The sequence below is a fragment of the Lissotriton helveticus genome, chromosome 3_2 (assembly GCF_964261635.1).
Source record: "Lissotriton helveticus chromosome 3_2, aLisHel1.1, whole genome shotgun sequence".
In the NCBI taxonomy this organism is placed as follows: domain Eukaryota; kingdom Metazoa; phylum Chordata; class Amphibia; order Caudata; family Salamandridae; genus Lissotriton; species Lissotriton helveticus.
Genome location: NC_136062.1, coordinates 215,400,484 through 215,424,324, shown reverse-complemented (window position 1 = coordinate 215,424,324; position 23,841 = coordinate 215,400,484). Strand labels below are relative to the sequence as shown.

General features: G+C 47.1%; 1 protein-coding gene across 3 annotated transcripts in view; it reads left to right on the top strand.

Annotated features, from left to right (window-relative positions):
- UBL7 (ubiquitin like 7) overlaps positions 1 to 23,841 on the top strand; it is a 162,367-nt gene that overhangs the window by 83,367 nt on the left and 55,159 nt on the right. For all 3 annotated transcript variants that reach the window (XM_078685072.1, XM_078685073.1, XM_078685074.1), the window contains 2 exons: positions 6,946 to 7,030; positions 9,687 to 9,744. In XM_078685072.1, the coding sequence (XP_078541198.1) occupies positions 6,955 to 7,030; positions 9,687 to 9,744 (134 nt within the window). In that variant the 5' untranslated portion in view covers positions 6,946 to 6,954. The remainder of the gene's footprint in view (positions 1 to 6,945; positions 7,031 to 9,686; positions 9,745 to 23,841) is intronic.

Sequence of the window (23,841 nt, the reverse complement as noted above, 5' to 3'; positions counted from 1 at the left end):
GTACAATGGACTGCGATCTCCCCCACCAATTAGGAGGCCAAAGTAGTGTGCTGGGAGGACGTACTGCAGGATCGTGATCGACGGCTGGACATGGAGCGCTTGCGATCCTTGAGCTTCATGTGAGGCTGCCCACGAGCCGCCTCACTGGAAGAGGAGTCGGACTCCCTCCGAGGCAGTGTGTGGGGACGCAGCGGCACTGTCTCATCTGTCCACTGAAACACCTCCTCCGGCGAGTTAAAGAAATGCATGTGGGATCAATACACCACCCGCAACCGGGCAGGGTACAGCAGCGCGTCGGGAAGCTTAAGATCACGAAGTCAAGCCTTGGCTGCCAAAAAGGACTGCCGCCGCTGCTGAACCAGCTTCGTATAGTTAGGGAAGCTCAATATGCGCGCATTGTCAAAGAGCAGAGGTTCCTTGGCCCTGGCCTGTTTGAGTATAACATCGCTGTCATGATAACAGGTCTCAGACGGGCACTAGGCGAGGCCTCTGCATGAGAGCCCTGTGAGCACGCTAAATGACAAAACAACGGGAAAGGGACTCCGGGGGAAGCCCGCTCTCCAGCCACAGAGTGAGGAACTGTTCCATCCCAGACGTATGAATGGGACCTCTGAGTTTTAGCAGGAAGAACGAGGATGTGGGAGATCATGTTTGGAAAAGGGAAACACTCGGCTGTCTCCTGAACTCTAACACGACACGCTGAGGATCCGAAAGCAGAAAAAAGGAGCTTCCTGCTCTCGCTCACTTGAGCCCCGAAAACGGTGAAACTTTGCATAAAGATAATAACGAAAATGTTAATCATTATATTAATAAATCGGAAAAACAAGAATACGAATGATTATCATCCTAACTATAACACTATTAACAATAATAGTATATTAAATGTTCCTGTATGCTTCCGTGGTGCCTTCCGAACCACAGCCAAACTCCATAAAAGACTCCATACAGAACGCCTCCGCACGACTCATCCTGGACATCCCAGTCACAGGCGCATCTCTGTCCATCTGAGAGACCTGCACTGGCTCCCCGTCAGCAAGAGGATCACGTTCAGACTCTTCACCCATGCACACAAGGCCCTCCACGATATGGGCCCCAAATACCTCAACAGCCGCCTCACATTCTACACACCCACCCGCCAGCTCCGATCTGCCAGCCTCGCTCTCGCCGCCGTCCCACGAATTCGCAAAGCCACTGCCGGAGGAAGATCCTTCTCCTACCTGGCGGCCAAGTCTTGGAACTCCCTCCCAACCCTCCTACGGCTGACCCAAGACCATCTCTCCTTCAGGAAACAACTCAAAACCTGGCTGTTCGAGCAGTAGCGACTCCCCTCCTTCCCAGCGCCTTGAGACCTTAACGGGTGAGTAGCGCGCTTTACAAATTATTTGATGGATTGATTGATTGAAGTAGTGGTGGCCACGTGCATAGGGCTCATTAATTACTCCGGCTTCACAGGACTGCCTGCTCTTCATTATGACAAACTGTTCATAATGAAGAGCAGGCAGTCCTGTGAAGTGCGTATGTGTCAATCGACTCTTCCGTCCACAAATGCACTGACCAGCAAAACCACATGCTGCCTGCTTGGTATATTATTTTTGTTTGGCGTCTACCTCAGACTGAAATACTGAACCAGAGATGACATCAAACATGAAGTAACCGGTGGACAGCTACAAAAAGCAGGAGGCTGTGAATAAAGGGCAGAGGGAGGGACATTACAAGACAAGCTGTCGGCGTTGTGTGGAAAACATAGTGCGTCCCGGCTAAGGAAGCATAGTGTGTCACGCCGCAAGTGAGAGATCGAATCCTGGTGGGCGGGGCCAAAAGGAGACAAGGCGGCAACAAGGAGGGACTAAGACACCTCCATTACAATCAAAAGCCAGCGTTTGCATGGAAGCTGACGCTGGCCAACTAAAAAGATGGGTGGGGCTTCAACTCCGCCTCCGAGCTTCGGAATCTGTATTTATTTATTTATTTATTTATTTATTTATTTATTTATTTATAGTTTTATATAGCGCTGGCTAGACCCGGAGGTATCTGAGCGCTTTACATGAGCATCAGATCATAGTTACAGGTTACATCGTTACAAAGGTTACACAGTTCTTAGAGCATGGCAACAAAGTTACTTGTAAGGTAGAGATAAACAATAAGCACAAATACGTAAGAGGAAACAGCAGGCAAGGTGAGAGATTCAGGTGAGGGGGGGTTGGAGCAGGGGAAGTAGACCGGTAATGAAGGCGGGAAAGAGGAGGGGAGGGTGAGAGACACAGCATGGGAAGAGATGGGGAAGGGTGACTGGGACACAAACCGGTAGACGAGTCAAGGCAACGTCCAAAGTCCAGTAAGCTGTGATCCCTGGGGAAGTGGTATCACTTCCCTTTCTCTATTGCGAGAGGCTCCCTTTACGTAGTGGACTCTCTCAGAGGGGTCTCTGAGACTCCAAGGCCTACACACTGCATCCTTCCCCAAAAAGGGGAGAGAGAGTGCTTTGGCAAGGGGTGCCATACCATACCTCAAGTGTGAGTGGCTCCCTTGGCGCAGTGGACTCACTCAGCGGGTTCGCTGAGACTCCAGAGTATAAATATTGGATCTTTCCCCAACAAGGGGAGGAGGAGTGCTTAGTCAAAGGGCTCAAAGGACAGGGGGGTAAGCTGAGTAGCAGGCAGGGGGAGAGATTCAGGGGTGAGAGGATAGTAGCTAGGGGAGAGACGATAAGGAGAGACGAAAAGAAGTCTGCCTAAAGACAGACTGGGTAGGTGACGACCAAAGAGGGAATCCACGGCCCATCTCCCCTATAGCTAAACCAAGTAGCTCCATCGGGCATCAGACAAAATAGTTCAGTCTCAATACATTGAGAGAGGAGGGAAGGAGAGACATAAATAGAGAGGATGCGGTAGGAGACGACAGGAGAGCCGAAGGGAAGTGCAACAATGTGGTTCAACAATATACCAGAAAAAGATCAACAAGTAAACAATATATCAAACAATCAGCAATACATTAGGGGGGGGAGAGAAAGGAGAGAGTGTGTAGTGGGGGGTAGGGGAGGAGGGAAAGTGAGGATGAGGGAAGAGAAAAACCGTAGAGACGAAAGGAAGTCTGTCTAAAGACCGACTGGGTAGGTGACGACCAAGGAGGGAAACCACGGCCCATATCCCCTATAGCTAAACCAGGTAGCTCCATCGGGCATCAGACAAAATAGTTCAGTCTCAAGTGGCGAGGGAAGAGGTTCACAGAAAAACAGGGTGGGGACAAAGGGAATGTGAGGGCAGAGGACAGAGGCTGGAAAGAGTAGGAGCGGAGAGAGGGGAGGGTTGGGGGAAGGGAGAGGGGGAAGGTAAGGTCAGTAGAAGTCCGGCTGGGTAGGTGATAGTCAAAGGAGGGAGCCCAGAGTCAATCTCCCCCATAACTAGCGAGGTACCTCCACCGGGCATCATACAAAAGTATGCAGGTGGCCCCTCAAGTCGTATGCCCCAAGTCCAGCAGTAGAGCTCCAGTCTGCTCTCATACACCACTCGTGGTCAGCACAATACCAGGGCATCAATATTGCATAGGGGGAAGGGCGCAAGTCACGCAGTACAGCGCACCTTGTAGCCTGCACATCACCCCACCTCCGTGCTCTTACAATGATGCCAGTGTCCCATCAAGAACTCCTCTTCCAGTCTGCAGCTTCCAGGTGCAATCCCCACAGTCTCGCAGCACCTCAGCGTCCCTTTTATTTTTTTTGCACCCGACTGCGTGTCTCTTTGAGCCTTCCAATGCACACGCCATCCGCTAGTTGCTCGTGGGTCCGAGCAGTCGTCCTCTCAGTTTGTGCGCCTAGCACCAGCGGCATATCCCAGACTGCACGCCTTCACTGTTCGCGGTCTCCACACTTCCAGGGCCCCAGCATTGCATGGGGGGAGGGGTGCAAAGCATTCAGCAAGGCGCTTATTAAAGTCTATGCACCACCCTACTCTTGCACCCCTATCATGATGCCAATGTCCCTGTTAGTATCTCGTTTGCACACCACAGCTGCCAGACTCAGGACCCGCAGCCTCGCAGTACCTCAGCCGCTCGTCTCCAGCACTTTCACAATCCTCCGGACACCATCTTGCAGCCCCTCCAGTCTAAGATGGCCGACTCATTGGGAGAGAACTTATTGACCAATTATGTAGTCCATTCTGCACCTCTGAATGTGTTTTGATGCATCATGTGCCTTGTTCTTACACCGCTGAATGTATGTTTATGCATCATGTGTTTTCCTTCCCTACACCTCGGAATGTTGTGATGCATCATGTGTAATGTGTTCTTGACATTCAAAGAAGCTCTCGGATGCCGAGAGCAACGCATGCACGCTGCTGTCTCCAGCAGAGACCAAAAAATGAAAAGAAATCTTCATTTGTAAAAAAAAAAAATTATGTATCCAATTTTCCTTTATGGGAAAAGAGCTGAAGTTGAATAAAAAGTTTGCTCTCGAGGACAACGATCCTCCACCACCCTAGCACTGGCCGAGCTACACTGGCTGCCCGTGCATCAGAGGATTCTTTTCAAATCTCTATGCACTGTCTTCAAGGCAGCACATGGTCTGGGTCCCAAACCTCTACAAAACCAATTCAAATGGTATGAGCCCACACGGACCCTCCGCTCCTCATCCATTAATCTCATTAGTATATCTAGGATCAGGAAAGCTACTCACGGTGGCAGAGCCTTTAGCATAGCAGCAGCCCATCTCTGGAATAGCCTCCCTATTGCAATCAGGAAAACAAGCAAACTGATGCCTTTCCGAAAAAAGGTAAAGACATGGCTCTTCCCCAAAGTCTAACTGCCCCAAGAGTAATTTGCTCACTTCCCCCATCCTGCCCCATGAGGCTCATTTCTTAGTTGCACTTTCACAGTGCCAGGATGCCCGTAGGGTTGCAGCGCGCTTTAGAAATGGCATAAATAAATAAATAAATAAAAGCAATCACAGACATGGTGTTCTGCTGACCTCCGCTGGCCATAATCCCTGTGATTTTATAGATTCCCAGTGGGTCGCAAGCTGAGATCTACTTCAACAATATTCATGAGGTAGGTCTGTTTGCGACAAACTGGGAATCGTTAAATGTGTCAAAGACCCATTTCAACATTGGAGTTTGCGATTACTAAATAGCGAATCTCAAAGTTTTTATTTGTAGTTTTGTACCTTTGTAGTTGTGGCCCTTATTTCTTCTTCTAATTTGAACTTGTCAAGTGTAGGATTCTAAAAATGCACCTTGTATGGGTCTGTCTTTGCATCTGTAACTGCCATGACTTGGCGGTACCTCCCTGTTTTATTCCCAAGTTCTTATGTATCTCTTCCTATTATAATTTGGTAACAGTGGAAGCGCTTTGACATTAACTGTTTTGGAGCCTTCCTCTGTATTTGGAGAACCACTTGCTTTCAGCCTGCAGAACATCTGCTTATTTTCTATTTCCTCAAGTTTTATTTCCATCTTCTAGTTCTGCTTTAGGTTGTGTTTGTAACACACAGGTAAAATGCACTGTCATTCAAATGCTAGCTCTTCTTCCGTTGATAATACAATAGTGGTCCACTATCCTCTCTAAATTCAAAACTGCATCATTCAGTCTATTGAATTAAATATTCTTCATGGATTTTTTTTCAGTCCTCTGTAACCTTTCCATCAGCGTAAATTTGGTGGGCGAGGCAGAATGTGTGCAGTGTTTGAAAGGGACATTAAACTTGCAAGGATTTCTTGCGCCTAAATACTCTGTTCTCATCCGAGTTTTCTTTGGCTCTGATATCATGCCGAACAACTGAAATAAAGTCTCTTTGAAAATATTTGTTTACAGGTGTGTTACTGGGACATCTACGTCCATTGGGAAATTAAGTATGAGATTCTCCAGGGCTGGCAGAAGGGTCAATGTTAATGTCCTTCGTTATGAAGCTTTCTATTCTGGTAAAGGGAGGTAAAAGACTGCAGTTTTCTTAACCATGGTCTTCCGTTTCAAGGAAACCGTGAAGAGACTTGAACACCCCCCTGTCAAATAAATTGATAGACTGTAAAGGCTTTGAAAGAGATGTTTGAAAGAGATGTATTCTCTTCAGTTTATCGTTGGTTAAATCCTTGTGGAGCAGTACTGTTCTCTTTTTTTCTTTTTCTCAAAGTAGTCTTTTGTGTTCCTCTCACTTGAACTCCTCTCTTTTCCCATGCTTGCTTTATCCTTTTTGTGGTATCCACACATTACGGTTTCTTTTCATTCTCTAATTAGCAGTGCTCCTATTAATATCATCTTCTGCTAGCATTCCTTGTTTTGTCTTGTCATTATTTCCCATGCTCACAAAGTACTGCTTCTTGCTGCATTTTCTTCTTGTTGGTCAAGTTTTGAATATTCAACAGGATCCAACTTGGAGACCGGAATCATGACTGAGTGGAATACATTTCAAGCTGTATGTGAGCTGTTACTTCCTCCATCCAGCTACTTAGTGTCTATTACCGTTGTCCCACTTTCTGCTTTGGGTTACTAAATGTAAATTTCATATCAAAAGTGTGGAATAGAGGAAGATTTGCACAGTCTGGTCAATATCTTTTTACACAATGTGAATGATTTGTATTCACCTCAGACAATTTAGTAGGGTAAGGAATTGTCAAGCAGCTCCTAAAGCTACTAGAAGTTCAGGTTAGAATGATTGCCACAAATTTTGGAACGGTCGACTGGCATAAACCAGGACAATACTAAAGGATGCTACTTTGCTTAGATGAATAATTTTGTGAGGGCCATTGTATGCAGTTTTGAGTACAACCTGGAAGCCCCAGCCTTTTTCTAGTGGTGACCAGCAGTGTAGAAATAATGTGTAGCAGATCAGTGACCAAGGCATGTAGTCTAACGTATATGTTCTTGCACTGCAGCACAGAATGTGGAGAAGCTGTTTCGACTTTGGCTAGGTTTGTGTATTGGCTTTGTTTAATTAAATGTTTTCCCATTTCTCATTAGGTTTTCAAGATGCTAGCGAATAAGGAGTCTCTTGATCAGATTATTGCAGCAACTCCTGGGTTGAGCCATGACCCCATTGCATTAGGTAAGCAGCCTGATCTAGAATGCCTTCACCTTTGAATATTTCACATGCAGTGTGTGTATTTATCTTTTAACTTGCTGGACTAAATAATCAGAAGTGCTAATTGAGCATCCCAGTTTGCTCTAGAATGGGAAGATATCCTTTCGTCCTTTCAATGCAGAGCGAGATCTATTAGCACATTGTTCATTTGATACAATCTGTAGTTGTGAGTATGTGATCTCATTGATAGAAAAGCTGTGACATTGGAAGTTGTTAGACATGGCATCTTTGGCGTGGTTCCCCCCGACATGTTGCCTCTACTTCCTGTATTTTTTATGCTGAGCTGAATTTAATTTTTGCTGGCTTAGATGCTTTGGGCATGTTGCCCCTGCTAATCAGTGTCAAAGTGCAAGTGCTCCCTGTGTAAATTGTTACAATTGGTTCTCCCTGATTGGCATATTTGATTTACTCATAAGCCCCTAGTAAAGTGCCAGGGCCTGTGATTCAAATGCTACTAGTGGGCCTGCAGCACTGATTTTGCCACCCACATGAGAAGCTCTGAAAAGGTAACTCAGACCTGCCACTGTAGTGTCTGTGTGTACATAACACAGGAGTTTGCCCTGATCACCCCAACACATCTGGGCAAAGACATACAGATACAAAGGCAAAGAATGTGTGGAAAAATATCAGACTAATTCATTGCAGGAAGAAAATCCATTAGTCCCTAAATGTGGGAACCTGGTCCCCAGGCAAATTCTTTAAATAATTCAAGCGCTCACCGAATCTGCCCCAATTGATTCACACAGTAGAATTTGATATTTTCTTTAACAATGCATAACAAAAACATAAATCATAAAATAATAGTCCTTCCTACCCATACAATCTAAACCCGGTTGCACACAAACACAAATTCATATGCAATCCATAGGGAGACGGCCGGTTGGAGCCGCTGTGTCTTTTCCATGTTCCAGAACACCGAAGGTATGGCCCGGGACACCCTCCTTGGTATTTTGAGATAGTCGTTCTTTGAGGGGGCCCGGTGTTGATGCTGGCCCTTTTTTTCACTAGATAGTTCCTTGTTTACAGAGTGATGGTGGTGTAGGAACTGTGGCTATCAGTCAGAAACCTTTAGCAGTTTGGCAGAAGAACGTTTGGCTATGGTGGTGAAGCAGTTCCATTTTCATGCTCTCCTAGAGGAGAGTATTGCGGCCATTTGAGGTAATTGGTGGAGTATAAGCTCCGTAGCTTTTCTTTCTTAGAGGACACAGCATAGGTTACTGATTTAGCTTCCCGTGCGTGCTTGGAGACACACAAGGCGGATCATCTGTACGAGTTCTACCCGTCTCGGTTTCTTTTAAATCATCGTATTTACCCCCTGACTAGTTTCAAATCTTAAGTGCACGGCTGTTTGAGTATACCATGTCCTCTTTTCTTACGTAGTTCTTCGCACAAATTCTGTTTCACAGGTAGCAAAGCACCAGTAGACAAGGGTATATTTATCTTTCACTGGTGGCGGCTTTATTTGGTTTCGTGATTTGGTGTCTTCATGCAGACCACCGAGGTGATCTTATTTATACGAGTTTCTGTTACGTGATTATATGGTTTTATGTGGTTCTCATTCTCCTGTGTTTTTTACTTGTAGTATTTGTATAATCACATGCATGGGAGTTGTGGCATCTCCTATAAGCAACAAAGAGTATTAAAGATATTGACTTGAGTAAATTGTTTTGTAGGTGTTTTTTTTTTTTTTTGCCCAAGTCCTTAGGAGGCCGGTGCCAGTGGGCCGAAACGTGTTGACCAGAAAAAAATTGGAGAAGTCTAATGGATTAAAAATTATTTGTACAAATTTACGAATACACACTTAGATTCAGCAGAGGTGGAAGTATACCTCACCTGTGTTTAATGGACTATCTCCCCATGGATTGCATATGAATTTGTGCTTGAGTGCAACCGGGTCTAGATTGTATGGGTAGGAAGGAATCGTGAATGATTATGGACTATTATTTTATTTTGGGATTTAGGTTTCTTGTTTTGTTATGTATTGTTGAGGAATATATACAATTCTACTGTGTGAACCAATTGGGGCAGATCTGGTGAGCACTTGAATTATTTAAAGAATTAGCCTGGGGCCTAGGTTCCCACATGTAGGGACTAATGGATTTTCTTTCTACAGTGAATTAACTGTAGGAAGAAAATACATTAGTCCCTACATCCCTGATCGTTTCCCACACATCCTTCCGCTTCTTTCTGTACTGCTGTGTCTGTGTGCAGTTAACTGCCATTTCGACTTGGCAAGTGCACCCACTTGCCAGGCCCTGACCTTCCCTTTTCGCACATGTAAGGCATTCCTATGGTAGGCCCAAGGTACACCCCCAAGTTCTGCTGCTACACCAGAGTTATAGCAGTCCCAATATTCAAAATGCAACTACTAGGTGTCAATTCTAACTCTGTTACAAGCACCAAACTCCTGTAGTTGATTATTGACCAACTCCTACTAATACACACTCACAAATTATCAGCTCAATACTATACAAGATTACACTACCCAGGTGAATAAAAGCATACATTCCTCTTTCGTTGAGCCTACTAAATAGGTAGTCATCTTTCACCCTGCTCATCCACCTCCACTTCTTAGGATGTTGATTTTTCTTACTTTATTGTTTCTTTCTACCTTTAACAGGAGTTCTACAGGACAAAGACCTGTTCACTGTTTTTGCTGATCCAAACATGTTGGACACGTAAGTGGAGTTCAGAAAAGTTGTGGGAGGAGAGAATGGGCACTTAGTGGAAGGCGCTCTAGATACCATATGGTTGCATTTCTGAGCAGGACTTCATAGCAGAAAGCGAAGTCACTAGTTGTAGTCATCTGAAAGGTCATTAGAAAACTGGTTTATTCCTTTGCGCTACATATGACATTGGTCTTGTCCAGGGAGGTGGATTCACGGGCTATTCGATAAATAATGCACCCCCTCCCCCAAGCGCCTTGAGACCCTCTGGGTGAGTAGTGCGCTATACAAATTCCTGAACTTGAACTTGAACGGCAAGGTAAATGTCACTAATTTATGAACAGTGCCATGGGTGGTTCTACAGATGGTGTTATTGGTCAATTTGGGACAAAAGGAACACGTCATCACACACAGGCTGTTTGGGAAAAATGGGACTTAAACTAGATATTTAATAGTTAATGCAGAGATCTTGTTTTAGTTAATTGATATAAAATGTGCCTGAACTGTTCCGGGTGATTGGTTAAGAGTTACAATTTTAAGTCACACACTCTACTCTCTCCATAGCTCAATAGAAGGATTGAGATACAGTCCGATAACATGTCAAGTAACCCCTTGCGTGCTTCTGTCAGCCAACGGTTGTCGCGTGAACTACCTTTGTAGTGCTCTGCACGTCCGTTGGCCGACGCGGCCCTGCCCACTGCGCTGAACCACGGTGGAATTGCGGCCGCTGTTAAGTGGGTAAGCGTAGAACAATAGATCTCCTTCAGGTGGCAGACTGGATCTTGGAATTTTGCAACTGCTTTCCTGTGGTGGCAAGTGATGCTGTGGATCTGGTATTATGAGGCACTTAATGGCACAAATTGGGAATCTGAAATCCCTGTTTCATTTTATCCAGATCCAGTAGCCGCACTCTGAAGTTCTTCTGTTTTGGAGAGTTGTACAGCCTGTGTCTTGTTGATTGACTTATTTTTTCTGGTGTCTACTTGGATTCGAGATCTGGACCAAGACCATGCCTGTTGCAAACTCCTTCACCCATTGCGCGCCGGATATTGTCCAAGCTCTGGGAATGATGGCCTTGTACATTTTACTAGTTCTCTCAAGGGGCCTTTCCCACAATGCATGGAAGACCGATGTATTCAATACCAGAACTACTGGGAAGACCAACTACTGGGAAGACCAACTGAAGATCACTCCACAAGCCAGAGTATCAAGTAGAAGGTGGTGAAAAACATAGAATCTGCTGAAACTAACTCATCAGAGCCTCCATTCTAAGACCATAGTGATGGATGCGTCGCCGTGAAGATGGGGAGCCCACTTAAAGAATCTGACAATACCTGGTTTGTGTTCGAAGAAGCAGCGATGATATCATATAAATACACTTTAACTCAAACCTGTACATCGTGCTTTGGACACATTTCAACTGTCATTGTCCACTAAAAGGTTTTTAATTCAGGCAGACACAATCACAATTATTATTTGAGCAAGAAGGGTGGCACAGAGTAAAGGACTCTTTAAAAGCCCAATCAATCTGGTATTGGGAAACTATTTAGGCTGTACATTTCCTAGGGTTTCAGACTGTGGAATAGACCTTTTGATAAATTGGTGGAACACATTTCTGCATGCTTTTACACTAATTCCAACAGTGCTAATGAGACTGAAGCATTGCAATGTGAATGATTCTTATTGGCATCGAAAGGCCCCTACAGTTGTAGTTCCAACAACTTTTTCATCAATCAATGGCCCCACACACAATTGCTCTGCAGACCAAAGATGCTGGAGAAGATCCATCATCCCAATATACAATCTTTGAATTTGGTTGTACAGCTCCTCCGGTCCTGCAGTTTAGACACTTAGATTGACCTCAGGAATGCATGAACGTTCTCAAGAAAGGAGGCCTTCCATAGGAGCATCTTACAATTTCAGGCCTCGAGAAATTTACTTGCCATTGAAAGTCAGAATTTATCAGGGCAAACTATTTTTACGGCCTGGTCTTGTAGAGAACTCAAAATGGTGTTCTGTTCATTCAGAAAGTGAATGGGCAATGAAGATGCCTTTAAATCTTCTCTTTATCTTGTCGCATTTGACCGAGGTCAATTGGCAACTTAGGTGTTCTATCAGATTGTTGTTTTTTTTTTTAGTTTGGAGATTATTTGGAGATTAGTGTTAACTTTTCTTTCTATGACTGCAAGTTAAATAATGTTGTGAAGTGAACTTACAGACAAGCGTGCCGGGCACACATTTAAATAGTGTGTACAGTTAACTGTACCAATATGTTGAAATATATTTCAGTAGTTAGAAAAACACTCTTGTAATTCTCGAGGGAGATGGAAATAAAGATTTTAATAGGATTGAAACAATCCGAATACTTCACTTGGTGATGTGCAAATGAAAAATATTTGCTGAAACCAGATTTCCACACTTTATCATTTGTACGCTTTGTTTAATCAGTAAACCTGTAGGTGAGTCGGGAGGTTTGTGGCCATTTTAATGGAAAAGGTCTGTCTGTATATGATAGTGCACTATCACATCAAGCTTAAGTTATATATTTATTAAAAGTTAGCGTTTTTCAATATAAACTGAGAAACATTCCTGCCCGATGATAATGATATGTTCGAGGCATGTGGGCTGCTGAATTCATATCTGTGCATAGATCGCCGCCTAGTGTTGGGTCCGGATGATTGCACCTTGTTGTCCTGGAAGAGTCTTCGAAGTATCACGAGATAGGTGACTCCTCCTCTGGACTACAGTGCGCATGGGCATCTTCTCCATCCTCAGATTGTTTTTTTCCGCCATTGGGTTCGGATGTTATTCCTATACTCCAACTTCGGAATCTAAACTAAACTTTTCTAGAGGCCAAAAGGCCTTCGACTTTGACCGTATTGTTCTCGCTCAGTACTTCTTGACTCGATCAAGCTTTCCATCTCGACTCGGTCGTCGACGCGGTCCGTTCGGCCTTTTCGACGCCACGTGGGCCTGCTGTCGATGGAAAGGAGCCCGTTCAAAAGGTGCCCACAATGCCACTCCAAGTTCCCGCATACTCACATACACACAGTATGCAACAAGTGCCTATCACCAGACCACAAAGAAGAAACCTGCCCATCCTGTGCCGAATTCCGTTCGAAGAAAACCATCCGGATTCGGCGGGCTGCTAGGCAAGAGATGCAGCGACAGGCACCGGAACCACACCACATCTTCGAGGATGAACAAGAACTTCCAGAAGGGGAAGATTCGGATCTAGAGATCGTCACCGTCGAGGACCACTCGGACTCCGATGACGAAATCCCACCGGGGCAAACAGTGAGTACATTGCCCCTGACACCAATTACCCTGTTACAGAAGGCTCCGATCGAGGCATCGCCTAAAGGCCTTAGCCAAGATCCAAAACCTCATTCAGCAGCTCCGCCGTCCGGCTCGGCCCTGAAAACAAAGATTAAGCCTTCAGACCCCCCAGGTCCAAGTAACGTTATCCCAAAGAAGGTTCTGAAACCCAAAAAGGTCGTCGACCCGAAGGGCGTTGACCCGAAGAAGGCCATCGAGCCAAAAAGCGCAGAACCAAAGAAGGCTGTCGAGCCAAAGAAGGCTGCCGAACTGAAGGGCGTCGACCCAAAGGAGGCCGCTGCGCCAAAGTCGTCGAACCGAAGAAGGTTGCCGACACAGAGGGCGTCCTACCGAAGCCTGTGGCCCACCAAAGAAGGTTATCGAGCCAAACAAAGGCACTGACCCAAAGACAAGTGCTCCTAAAAAACCTGTCGATCCGAGAAAAATCGCCGACTCGACAAAAGACAGTCAACCTAAAAAAGCTGTCGAGCACAGAAAGCGCATCGAACCTAAAGATCCGGTCGATCCGCAATCAGTCGTCGACCCGGACAAGCAAACCGAGCCGAGGAAGAGCAATAAGGCACCGACATTCGTCGAACCAAAAAAGGTTGTCGACCCAAAGGCAACAGTCGATCCAAAAAAGACTGAGCCAAAAAAGTCACACAGCCACGGACAGTGGAAGAAGAACTCTTCCATCCAGAGCCATTAGAGGATCAGGCAAAAATATATATCAACCCTGACACTGGTCGTCCCAATCCTACACAGGAAAAAGAGGCCATTGGACACGGGCTCTCAGTCCCCCATTCCTCTAAAGAAGAAGGACTTTGGGACTTCTCCCTCTAGACCCTTCTTTGCTTGCTATCCTACTATGCCTACTACGCCTTTTGCCCCTTACTCTCCTACGCACTCTGGGGACAATAAGGGCGACACAGGGGAAGATCCTCCAATATGATTTTAACTATCCAGAGGATCCTAACCCTCAAACTGAACCATGGGTAGAGCTGACTGATCCATATGACACGCATCCCAGCCCTGACACCTCCTCATACCCAACAAAGCCGTCACCTACTGACGACACCATTGTCTTCAACCAGCTAATAGATAAGGCAGTGCAGTACCACAACGTAGACATGCACAATGAACCTATAGAAGATTTTTTATTTGACACATTCGCTACTTCCGAGAAAAATGTCAGAACACTTCCTATGTTGAAAGGGGTGCTAAAACACGCTCCAGATATATTTAAAGATACAGCCAGGGCACGTGTAATCAATCCCAGGATTGAAAAGAAATATAGAGCGGCCCCTACAGACCCTACTTATATCAGAGGTCAGTTGCCATTAGATTCACTAGTGGTGGCTAATGCACGCAAATGGGCCAACTCGCAGACAACAGGAGAAGCTCCACCTCCTGATAAGGAGTCCAAAATACCAGAGGCCTCTGGTAAAAGAGTAGCTTCACAGGCCTTCAATTCATGGAGAATTGCAAATACACAAGCTCTACTAGCTCGTTACAACAGAGCACACTATGACCAGCTTGAAAGTTTGATGCAACACCTGCCTGAGCCTTTCAAACCACAAGCTAACGACCTCATACAGGAGGGGAAATTTATTACAAATGCCTCTATTAAATGTGCGCTTGACGCAGCTGACACTGCAGCCAGGTCCATTAACACTAGCGTCTTATTACGAAGACGCGCATGGCTGCGCATTTCTGGCTTTAAGAACGAGGTGCAATCCACCATTCTTAACCAACCAGTCAATCAAGACTTCCTTTTCGGCCCTGCATTCAACACCATTTTAGACAAAATGAAAAAGGATACAGAAACCGCAAAATCAATGGGTGCATTCCAGTTTCAACAACACAGAGGTTCCTTTCGACGCTCCTCATACAGAGCAGCTACACAAGGCAATACTTCACAAACCTCATCTACATACAAAAGCAACACCCAAGGTTCCTTTAACAAGAACTCCAACAGAGGAGGTTATAGGGGCAACAATAATAAGAGAAGAGGACGTGGAGGCAATAACACCAGAGCCTCCACTGCCGCAAAACAGTGACTTCATCACACTACCTCCGGACCATCTAACACCGGTCAGAGGCAGGATTCAACAATTCCTACCTGTCTGGAACTCAATTACCACAGACAGGTGGGTGAGACAAATTATCCAGTATGGTTATTGCTCAGTACTCACTTTTACTCCACCAAACATACCACCCAGATACTGCCCTATGTCCAAAGAACACATCACCCTGCTACAACAAGAGGTGAAATGCATGCTGGAATAGGGGGGCCATAGAGCCAGTCCCTTTCCAACATCAAGGGACCGGAGTATACTCACTATACTTTCTTATTCCCAGAAGGACGGTTCACTCAGACCAATATTAGACCTCAGACCCCTAAATCTATACATACTGTCCGAGCACTTCCATATGATCACACTACAGCACGTGCTTCCCTTGCTCCAGCAAGGAGACTTCCTAGCAACATTAGATCTCAAGGATGCGTATTTTCACATACCCATCCATCCAGCTCACAGAAAATATCTCCGGTTCACAATAGAAGGTCAACACTACCAATTCAAAGTTCTCCCCTTTGGGGGTAACCACGGCTCCAAGAGTGTTTCCAAAATGCTTAGCGACAGTAGCTGCACATCTCAGTAGGCAACACATACACGTGTTCCCATACCTAGACGATTGGCTAATACAGACAAAATCGTACGAACAGTGTGCAAGAGACACGTCTCAAACACTTCAGCTGCTACACAGCCTAGGTTTTTCGATAAACTTCCCAAAATCGCATCTACAACCATCCCACACACAACAATATCTGGGAGCTGCTATAGATACCTCAGTGGCAAAGGCATATCCAAACTCAGCGAGGATAGCCAGCATGCAGATGTTCATTCGCAAATTTCTGCCACAACACTCTTTGCCAGCTCGAGTCTTCATGCAGCTCATAGGCATGATGGCTTCATGCATATTCATTGTCCCCCATGCCCGACTTCAAATGCGTCCATTGCAAGAATGCCTAGCACGGCAGTGGAACCAAGCTTAAGGACAACTAAAAGACCTAGTGTTGGTAGACAGTCGCGCTTACAACTCTCTGCAGTGGTGGAACACACAAAACCTTTCCAAGGGGCGACTGTTCCAAGAGCAAGTTCCACAACTAGTACTAACAGCGGACACATCACTGACAGGTTGGGGAGCCCACCTACTTCAATACACAGTACAAGGGCTCTGGACACTCAAACAAAAGAAACTGCATATCAACCAACTAGAGTTGCTAGCAATATTCCTAGCCCTAAAAGCATTCCAAAAATACTTTTACAACAAGACTGTGCTGATCCGGACGGACAACATGACAACCATGTATTATATCCAGAAGCAGGGAGGAACACACTCTCCACAGCTGTCCCACTTGTCACAGAGCATATGGAAGTGGGCAATTCCAAAAAACCTCTTTCTCCTGGCAGAACACCTCCCAGGGAAAGACCATCAAGTAGCGGATCTGCTCAGCAGAAACTGCCAACAACTACACGAATGGGAGATTCACCCCCAAGTTCTCCAGCCATTCTTCAAACAGTGGTGGCACCTAGAGATAGACCTGTTTGCCACAAACGAAAACTCAAAATGCCGATACTTTTCCGCCAGGTTCCCACATCTGATGTCACAGGGCAATGCGATATAGATGAACTGGTCCGGCAGATTTGCGTACGCTTTTCCCCCAGCACCACTGATTCTGCTGGTGGCACGCAAACTGAGCCAACAGTCACTCACACTCATCCAAGTTGCCCCACATGGGCGAGACAGCAATGGTACACAACGTTCCTGGAGCTTTCAGTAGTTCCTCATCAAAGGCTGCGCCTCGCACCCCATCTTCTAACTCCGAACCATGGAGAAATCAGACACCCAGATCCCACTCTGATGAACCTAGCGATCTGGCTCCTCAAGTCTTAGAATTTGGATACCTTAACTTGCCTCCAGACTGCATGAACATCATTAAGGAGGCAAGACGACCAACTACTAGAGCATGCTATGCAGCTAAATGGAAGAGATTTGTTATTTACTGCAACAATAATCAAATCAACCCATTAGATGCTTCCATACAGAACTTTATATGTTACCTACTGCATCTTCAAACATGCAACCTAGCATACTCTTCGATAAGACTACACCTCGCTGCTATAGCAGCATACCTTCAAAACAGGCAACACCCTTCACTGTTTAGAGTACCAGCAATCAAGGCTTTTATGGAGGTCTTAAAAGAGTGATTCATCCAAGGCACCCACCTTCCCCAGTCTGGAACCTAAATTTTTGCAGCGTGAATCTTTCTGGATTCACTATGCTGTGCATTATTCCGCGGTCTTGTGGTTGGGTCCGGATTGGTAGTCTTTTCTTTGTTTTTTTTTTTGTGTTTTTTTTCTCGTAGCCCAGGTGGGCGTCGGCGTCACACCTCCTTGGGTGCATTTCCGGTGACGTCGGCATGCTTCCTGCGGAAGCTCCCACTCTTGGGCGCCATCTTCAGATTCTTTTTTCCGCGGTCGGGTCTGGATCGTTGCCGTTTGGGCTCCAGACATTTTTGGAGAAAGAAGAAAGGAAAATACAGAAATCACAAAGGAAAGTCATCTGAAGACTCCAGGGGACTTCATCGACGAGGAGTCCGCAAAGGAAAAGGCGAATTCATCTATCCTCGACGAGCACGCGACCAGGGAGGCCTGAGCGCTCGATGATGGACAACACGCCGTTCAAGTTCTGCCGTAACTGCCACCACAAGTACGCGCAGAAGGACCAGCACCCGGTATGCAACCTTTGTCTACCGGTGAATCACGAAAGCGAGGACTGCAACGCCTGCTCCGCCTTCACCCCAAAGACCCTTCGTGTGAGAGAGAGACAGAGGGTAGCGCACGCCACCCTGCAGGGGAAGGCCCCGACTCCGTCCCTCTACGATCTGGGGATGTCTTCCGAGGAAGAGGACAATGCGGCCGCCGAAGACGACAGCTACACGGTCGTAGAGACCGATTACACGAAGACTTCTGATAAGGTAGGAGACTCTCCGGCCCCCAAGAACCTGAGAGACTCTTGAGTCTCGAAAAACGAGGGCAAGGCCTCGAAAGCGCCGACGCGAAGCACCAGGCGTCCGCGAGTACTCACAGGCCCAGCGGATACTCTGAGAAGGAGTCCCCGGCGCCGAGAGCTGTTGAACAGCAGAAGTCATCGAAAATCGTCCCCAAAAAGGATCGATCGACGCCGAGGGACAAGGACCCATAACTACCGACGCCGACCAGAGACCCAAAATCCGGTTCGACGTTGACGTCCAACTTCGGCACCGAAAGGCACGGCGCCGCGCCAACCGCCGAAAAGAGCGGCCGAACCATCCGACGCGGAACACGCGGCCGAGATGGAGAAAAAGAGAAGGCGCCTCGAAGCCGAAATGGAAAACATCGTGCAGCGGAAGAAAGAATTCTACGCAAAGATGAAAGCTTTCACGATCCCTCACAAGACCAAGCCACCGGTGGTGGAGGTGGTCGAGGAGGAAGACTAGGTCACCGAAGAACAAGACCCGGACGTCGAGGTGGTCGACGACCAGGAAGAGTACGAGAATCCCTACGAGAATTACAACTATGGGGAGGAAGAGGACAGCAGGACGGACGCAGAGTCTGCCCCCTCTGACCTACAGGAGGTGGATTACCTGGATGTCGAGACCGACAGCCCGGAGGAGGCGGTCGACACGTATCCCTCGAGGCCCTCGCCGCCGGACGACATCGGGGCCTACAACTCGGTGATAAGGTCTGCCGCAGCGGCATTCAAGCTCAAGCTCGACGAAGAGAAGCAGAAAGCAGACTTCCTTCTAGAGACATTGCTCCCAACACAAAGAGCCAGTACCTGCCAGTGCTCGACAGCGTCTTGGCCCAGGGGAGGGAAGCATTCAGGGAGCCCGCAACATGCAAGGCAGTAACTCCCAGAACAGAGAAAAAATACAAACATTCCTCAAAAGACCCACCCTACATTCAGGGGATGGTCTCCGCAGACTCCATTATCACGGCCACAGCAAGGAAGAGGGCTAACGTACCCACTACCTCTGGACCACCACCAGATAAGGAGAGCAAAAGGATGGATCTGGTGGGCAGAAGGATCGAACGGAATGCCGCGACCCACTGGCGCATGGCTAACTCCAACGCCCTGATAAACAGACACATGTACCAGATTATGGAGGAGCTGGGGCAGTTGGTGAAGGACCTGCCCCAGGATGCCAGGCAGAAGGCAGAAAAACTGGTTGAAGAAGGGAAGAACGCTGCAAATTCTTGCCTTAAGACGGCCCTGGATGGAGCAGACACCTCCAGCAGGCTCATGATGATGGGTGTCACTGAAAGAAGACACGCATGGCTCAGGATCTCGGGTTTCAAACTAGAGGTGCAACACAGCATTCTGAACACACCGTTCAACGGCGACACGCTTTTCGGAACAACAGTTGATGAGAAGCTCAGCCAACTGAAGAAGGATAACGAAACAGCAAGGTCCATGGGAGCATTGCAGTTCAGAGGCAACAAAAGGGGCACCCCGTCACGGAGGCCTGGCGGGAGAGGTGGAAACCAGCCAGGTACATCTCACCAGGCTTTCCAACAAACGCACCAGACAGACTCGCAGGGTCAGCAGAAGCAGTCCTGGCAATACCAACAAAGAGGCCAGTCCTTTCGAGGGAGAGGAAATGGACGTGGCCAGAATAGAAGAGGGGGACAGCAGCCCGCCTCTAAGTGACTTCTAAAAACTCAGTGTGCCCACCCACAGAAAAGATCCCAGGGGGCAACACGTACAGAGGGATCAAGACAAGCTAGACATCTACGACCACATAACACCAGTGGGAGGAAGGTTAAGATTTTACCTCCAGGAATGGAGAAAAATCACATCAGACAAATGGATCCTCAACATCATCCAATTCGGTTACTGCATAGAATTGGAGGGGAGGCCAATAAGCAGAAAACCAAAGAGAAAACAACTAGCAAGCAAACAGCTAGAGTGTCTTCAGGAAGAGGCAAGGGAACTCCTGCGGAAGCAGGCCATAGAACGCGTACCCTTCCAAGGAAAGAAACACAGGAATATACTCAACGTACTTCCTGGTGCCAAAGGTAGACGAGACAATGAGACCCATTCTAGACCTAAGGTTCCTGAACAAATTCATAAGAACGCAAAAATTCAAAATGACCTCCCTGCAAGAGGTGCTCCCGCAATTGCAGATCGGGGTCTTCATGGTCACAATAGACCTCAAAGACGCCTACCTGCACTTCCCAATGAACAGAAAGCACAAGCATATGCTCAGGTTCACCATCGGAGAAAGCCACTACCAGTTCAAGACACTAGCCTTCGGGCTAAAATCAGCACCAAGGGTCTTCACAAAGTGCCTTGCAGCAGTCGCAGCGCACCTACGACTGCAAGGAATACATGTATACCCTTACCTGGACGACTGGCTGGTGAAAGCAAATTCATACCAGAAATGCAAGCAGCACGCACATACAGTGACGAGCACGCTCATAAGCCTGGGGTTCTCCATCCATTGGAAGAAATCATCAATGGAGCCGGAACAAGTGAAGATCTTCCTGGGAGCACAGATCAACACCTTACAGGGCAAGGTGTTCCCCAGCGAGAAGAGGGCGAGGGCGCTGGTGAAGGAAACTCGCCTCTACCGGAAGGGACAAGCTCGGACAGTGAGGACTGCGAGCAAGATCATGGGGATGATGGCATCATGCATCCACCTGGTACCCAATGTTCGTCTCCACATGAGACCCATTCAAGAATGGCTACAGGAGCAATGGTCACAAGCTACAGGCAGTTGGGAGGATCTAGTGGTTGTGACGCACGCAGTGCAGAAGGAGATGACATGGTGGACCATGGAGAACATAACAAGGGGAAATCCTCTAACACCCCCAACGCCAACAGTGACCATCACCACAGACGCATCCCTGAAGGGATGGGGCGCTCACATGGAGGAGCTCAAGGTGAGGGGTCTGTGGACGCCAACAGATGCGACAAGGCACATCAATTACCTAGAATTGAAGACAATCTTCCTTGCACTGAAAGCCTTCCAAACAAGACTGTACAAACACAAGGTGCTGCTACAGACAGACAACACCATCGCGATGTTCTACATCAACAAGCAGGGGGGCACACAGTCAGCCCCGCTCTCAACGCTGGCGCAGGAGATATGGAGATGGGCCATCCCTCTCAAAATAGACCTGCTAGCCATACACCTACCAGGGAAGGACAACATACAGGCAGATTGGCTCAGCAGACAGACATCGGCATCCCACGAGTGGGAGCTCAATGCTCAGGAGACAAGGTGGCTGTTCGACAGATGGGGAACACCATCAGTGGACCTGTTTGCCACACGCCGGAATGCAAAATGCCAAAACTTCGCATCCAGACAGCCCGAGGAAGGGTCACTGGGGAATGCCCTATGGATAGATTCGTCTGGGACATTTGCTTATGCCTTTCCCCCGATACCACTGATGCACAGAGTGCTGAGCAAGTGCAGAGCGAGCAACATGACCCTGATACTGGTCGCGCCACAGTGGGCCAGGCAGACATGGTACTCGCAGATCATGGAGATGACACCGTGTGCACCCCACAGATTCGGCAGGAGGAAAGACCTACTCTCCATGCAGAACGGAGAGGTGCTACACCCAGAGCCAGAGAGCCTGAGCCTAGTAGCGTGGCTCCTGAGGACATAGAGTTTGCACATTTGAGATTACCAGAAAGCACCCTGAGGGTCCTTCGGGAGGCACGAAGGCCCAGCACTCGGAAGTGCTACGTTGCGAAATGGAAAAGATTCACAATGTGGTGCAGGAAAGAAAGACTTCACAATAAAATGAAGAAGGACTCCACAGTGCTAAAGTACCTGACACACTTGCTGGAAAAGAACCTTAGCTCATCCTCGTTAAGAGTTCACTTGGCAGCGATAGTCGCCTACACAAGGGGAGAAACGTGCAGGAGTTTCTTCACATCACAGGTGGTGAAAAGATTCCTAGAAGGAGCAAAAAGGATCGGACCACCCAAGCGGGTGCCGCCACCTGCATGGAACTTAAACATAGTCCTAACGGAACTCATGAAGGAACCCTTTGAATCACTTCACAAGGCCTCCCTAAAGATGCTAACTATGAAAACGGCTTTCCTGGTTGCAATAACATCCTTACGAAGAGTAAGCGAACTTCAGGCGCTAACGCTACAAGAACCCTACATACAAATACACAATCATAGGGTTGTGATGAGGACTGACCCACACTTCATGCCGAAGGTGGTATCCAAATTCCACATGAACCAGTCTATACAGATTCCAAAAACCAACAACTAGCGCAGAGCGGGCTCTGCACACCCTGGACGCCAGAAGGGCAGTCATGCACTACATTGAAAGGACGAAGGGACACAGGAATTCAAAACAGTTCTTCGTGTCATTCGCCAACAGTTTCATGGGAAAGGCAGTAACCAAAAAGACTATTGCACGGTGGATCGCACAGACAATTCAACTCTGCCACAAACGGGCAGGACAAGAGCTAGCAGAGGGGACACGTGCCCACTCCACTAGGAAAAAGGGTGCTACAATAGCCTTCCTGGCTAACACACCCATAGAGGACATATGCCTGGCGGCAACATGGGCTTCGGTGCACACGTTCACGAAGCACTACTGTGTGGATATACAGATGAACAAGGAAGCACAAGTCGGACAAAAGGTGCTCCAGCACATATTCAATAACCAACGCTCATCTTCCACCCAGCCGCCACAGAGATGAGAAACCGCTACGAAATCTATGCACAGCATAGTGAATCCAGAAAGATTCACGCTGCAAAACGAATAGTTTTCTTACCTGTCGGTGTAGTTTTGCAGCTTGAAGATCTTTCTGGATTCACTAGCAAACCCACCCACCTCCGCCAGAAAGATGAGGCTGGAGAGAGAAGAGGTGGTTAAAAAAAAAAAAGGACTTTAGGAGTACAAAGCGGTAAAATATCACCTAAATAATACATTGCCATTACTTCGGAAACGAAAGAAACACGGAAAAAAAGAACCAGAAGATGGCGCCCAAGAGTGGGAGCTTCCGCAGGAAGCATGCCGACATCACCGGAAATGCACCCAAGGAGGTGTGACGCCGACGCCCACCTGGGCTACGGGAAAAAAAAAAACAAAGAAAAGACTACGAATCCGGACCCAACCACAAGACCGCGGAATAATGCACAGCATAGTGACTCCAGAAAGATCTTCAAGCTGCAAAACTACACCGACAGGTAAGAAAACTATTCGATAGTACTTACCAGACTTGTGGGACCTCCTTTCGAACCTCTATACTCATGCGAATTGCAATTTCTAACATGGAAGGTGGCATTCTTGATTGCCATTACCTCACTCAGGCGGGTTAGCGAGCTACAAGCACTAACAATTCAAGAACCCTTCATGCAAATACTTGCTAACAAGGTAGCTCTTAGAACAAACCCTAAGTTCATGCCAAAGGTCATATCCCCTTTCCATATTAATCAATAGAACTGCCAGTGTTCTTCCAAAATCCACAGTCAGTGGCTGAAAGAGCCCTACACACATTGGATGTAAGGAGAGCTCTGCTTTATTATGTGGACAGAACAAAATCATTTAGAAAAACAAAGCAATTATTTGTTGCTTTTTCACCACAATATAAGAGGAATCCCGTATCAAAGTCAGGAATAGCCAGATGGATATTTAAATGCATTCAAATATGTTATCAAAAGGCTAAATGCACTTTAACTGTCCCCCCAAGAGCGCACACTACGTGC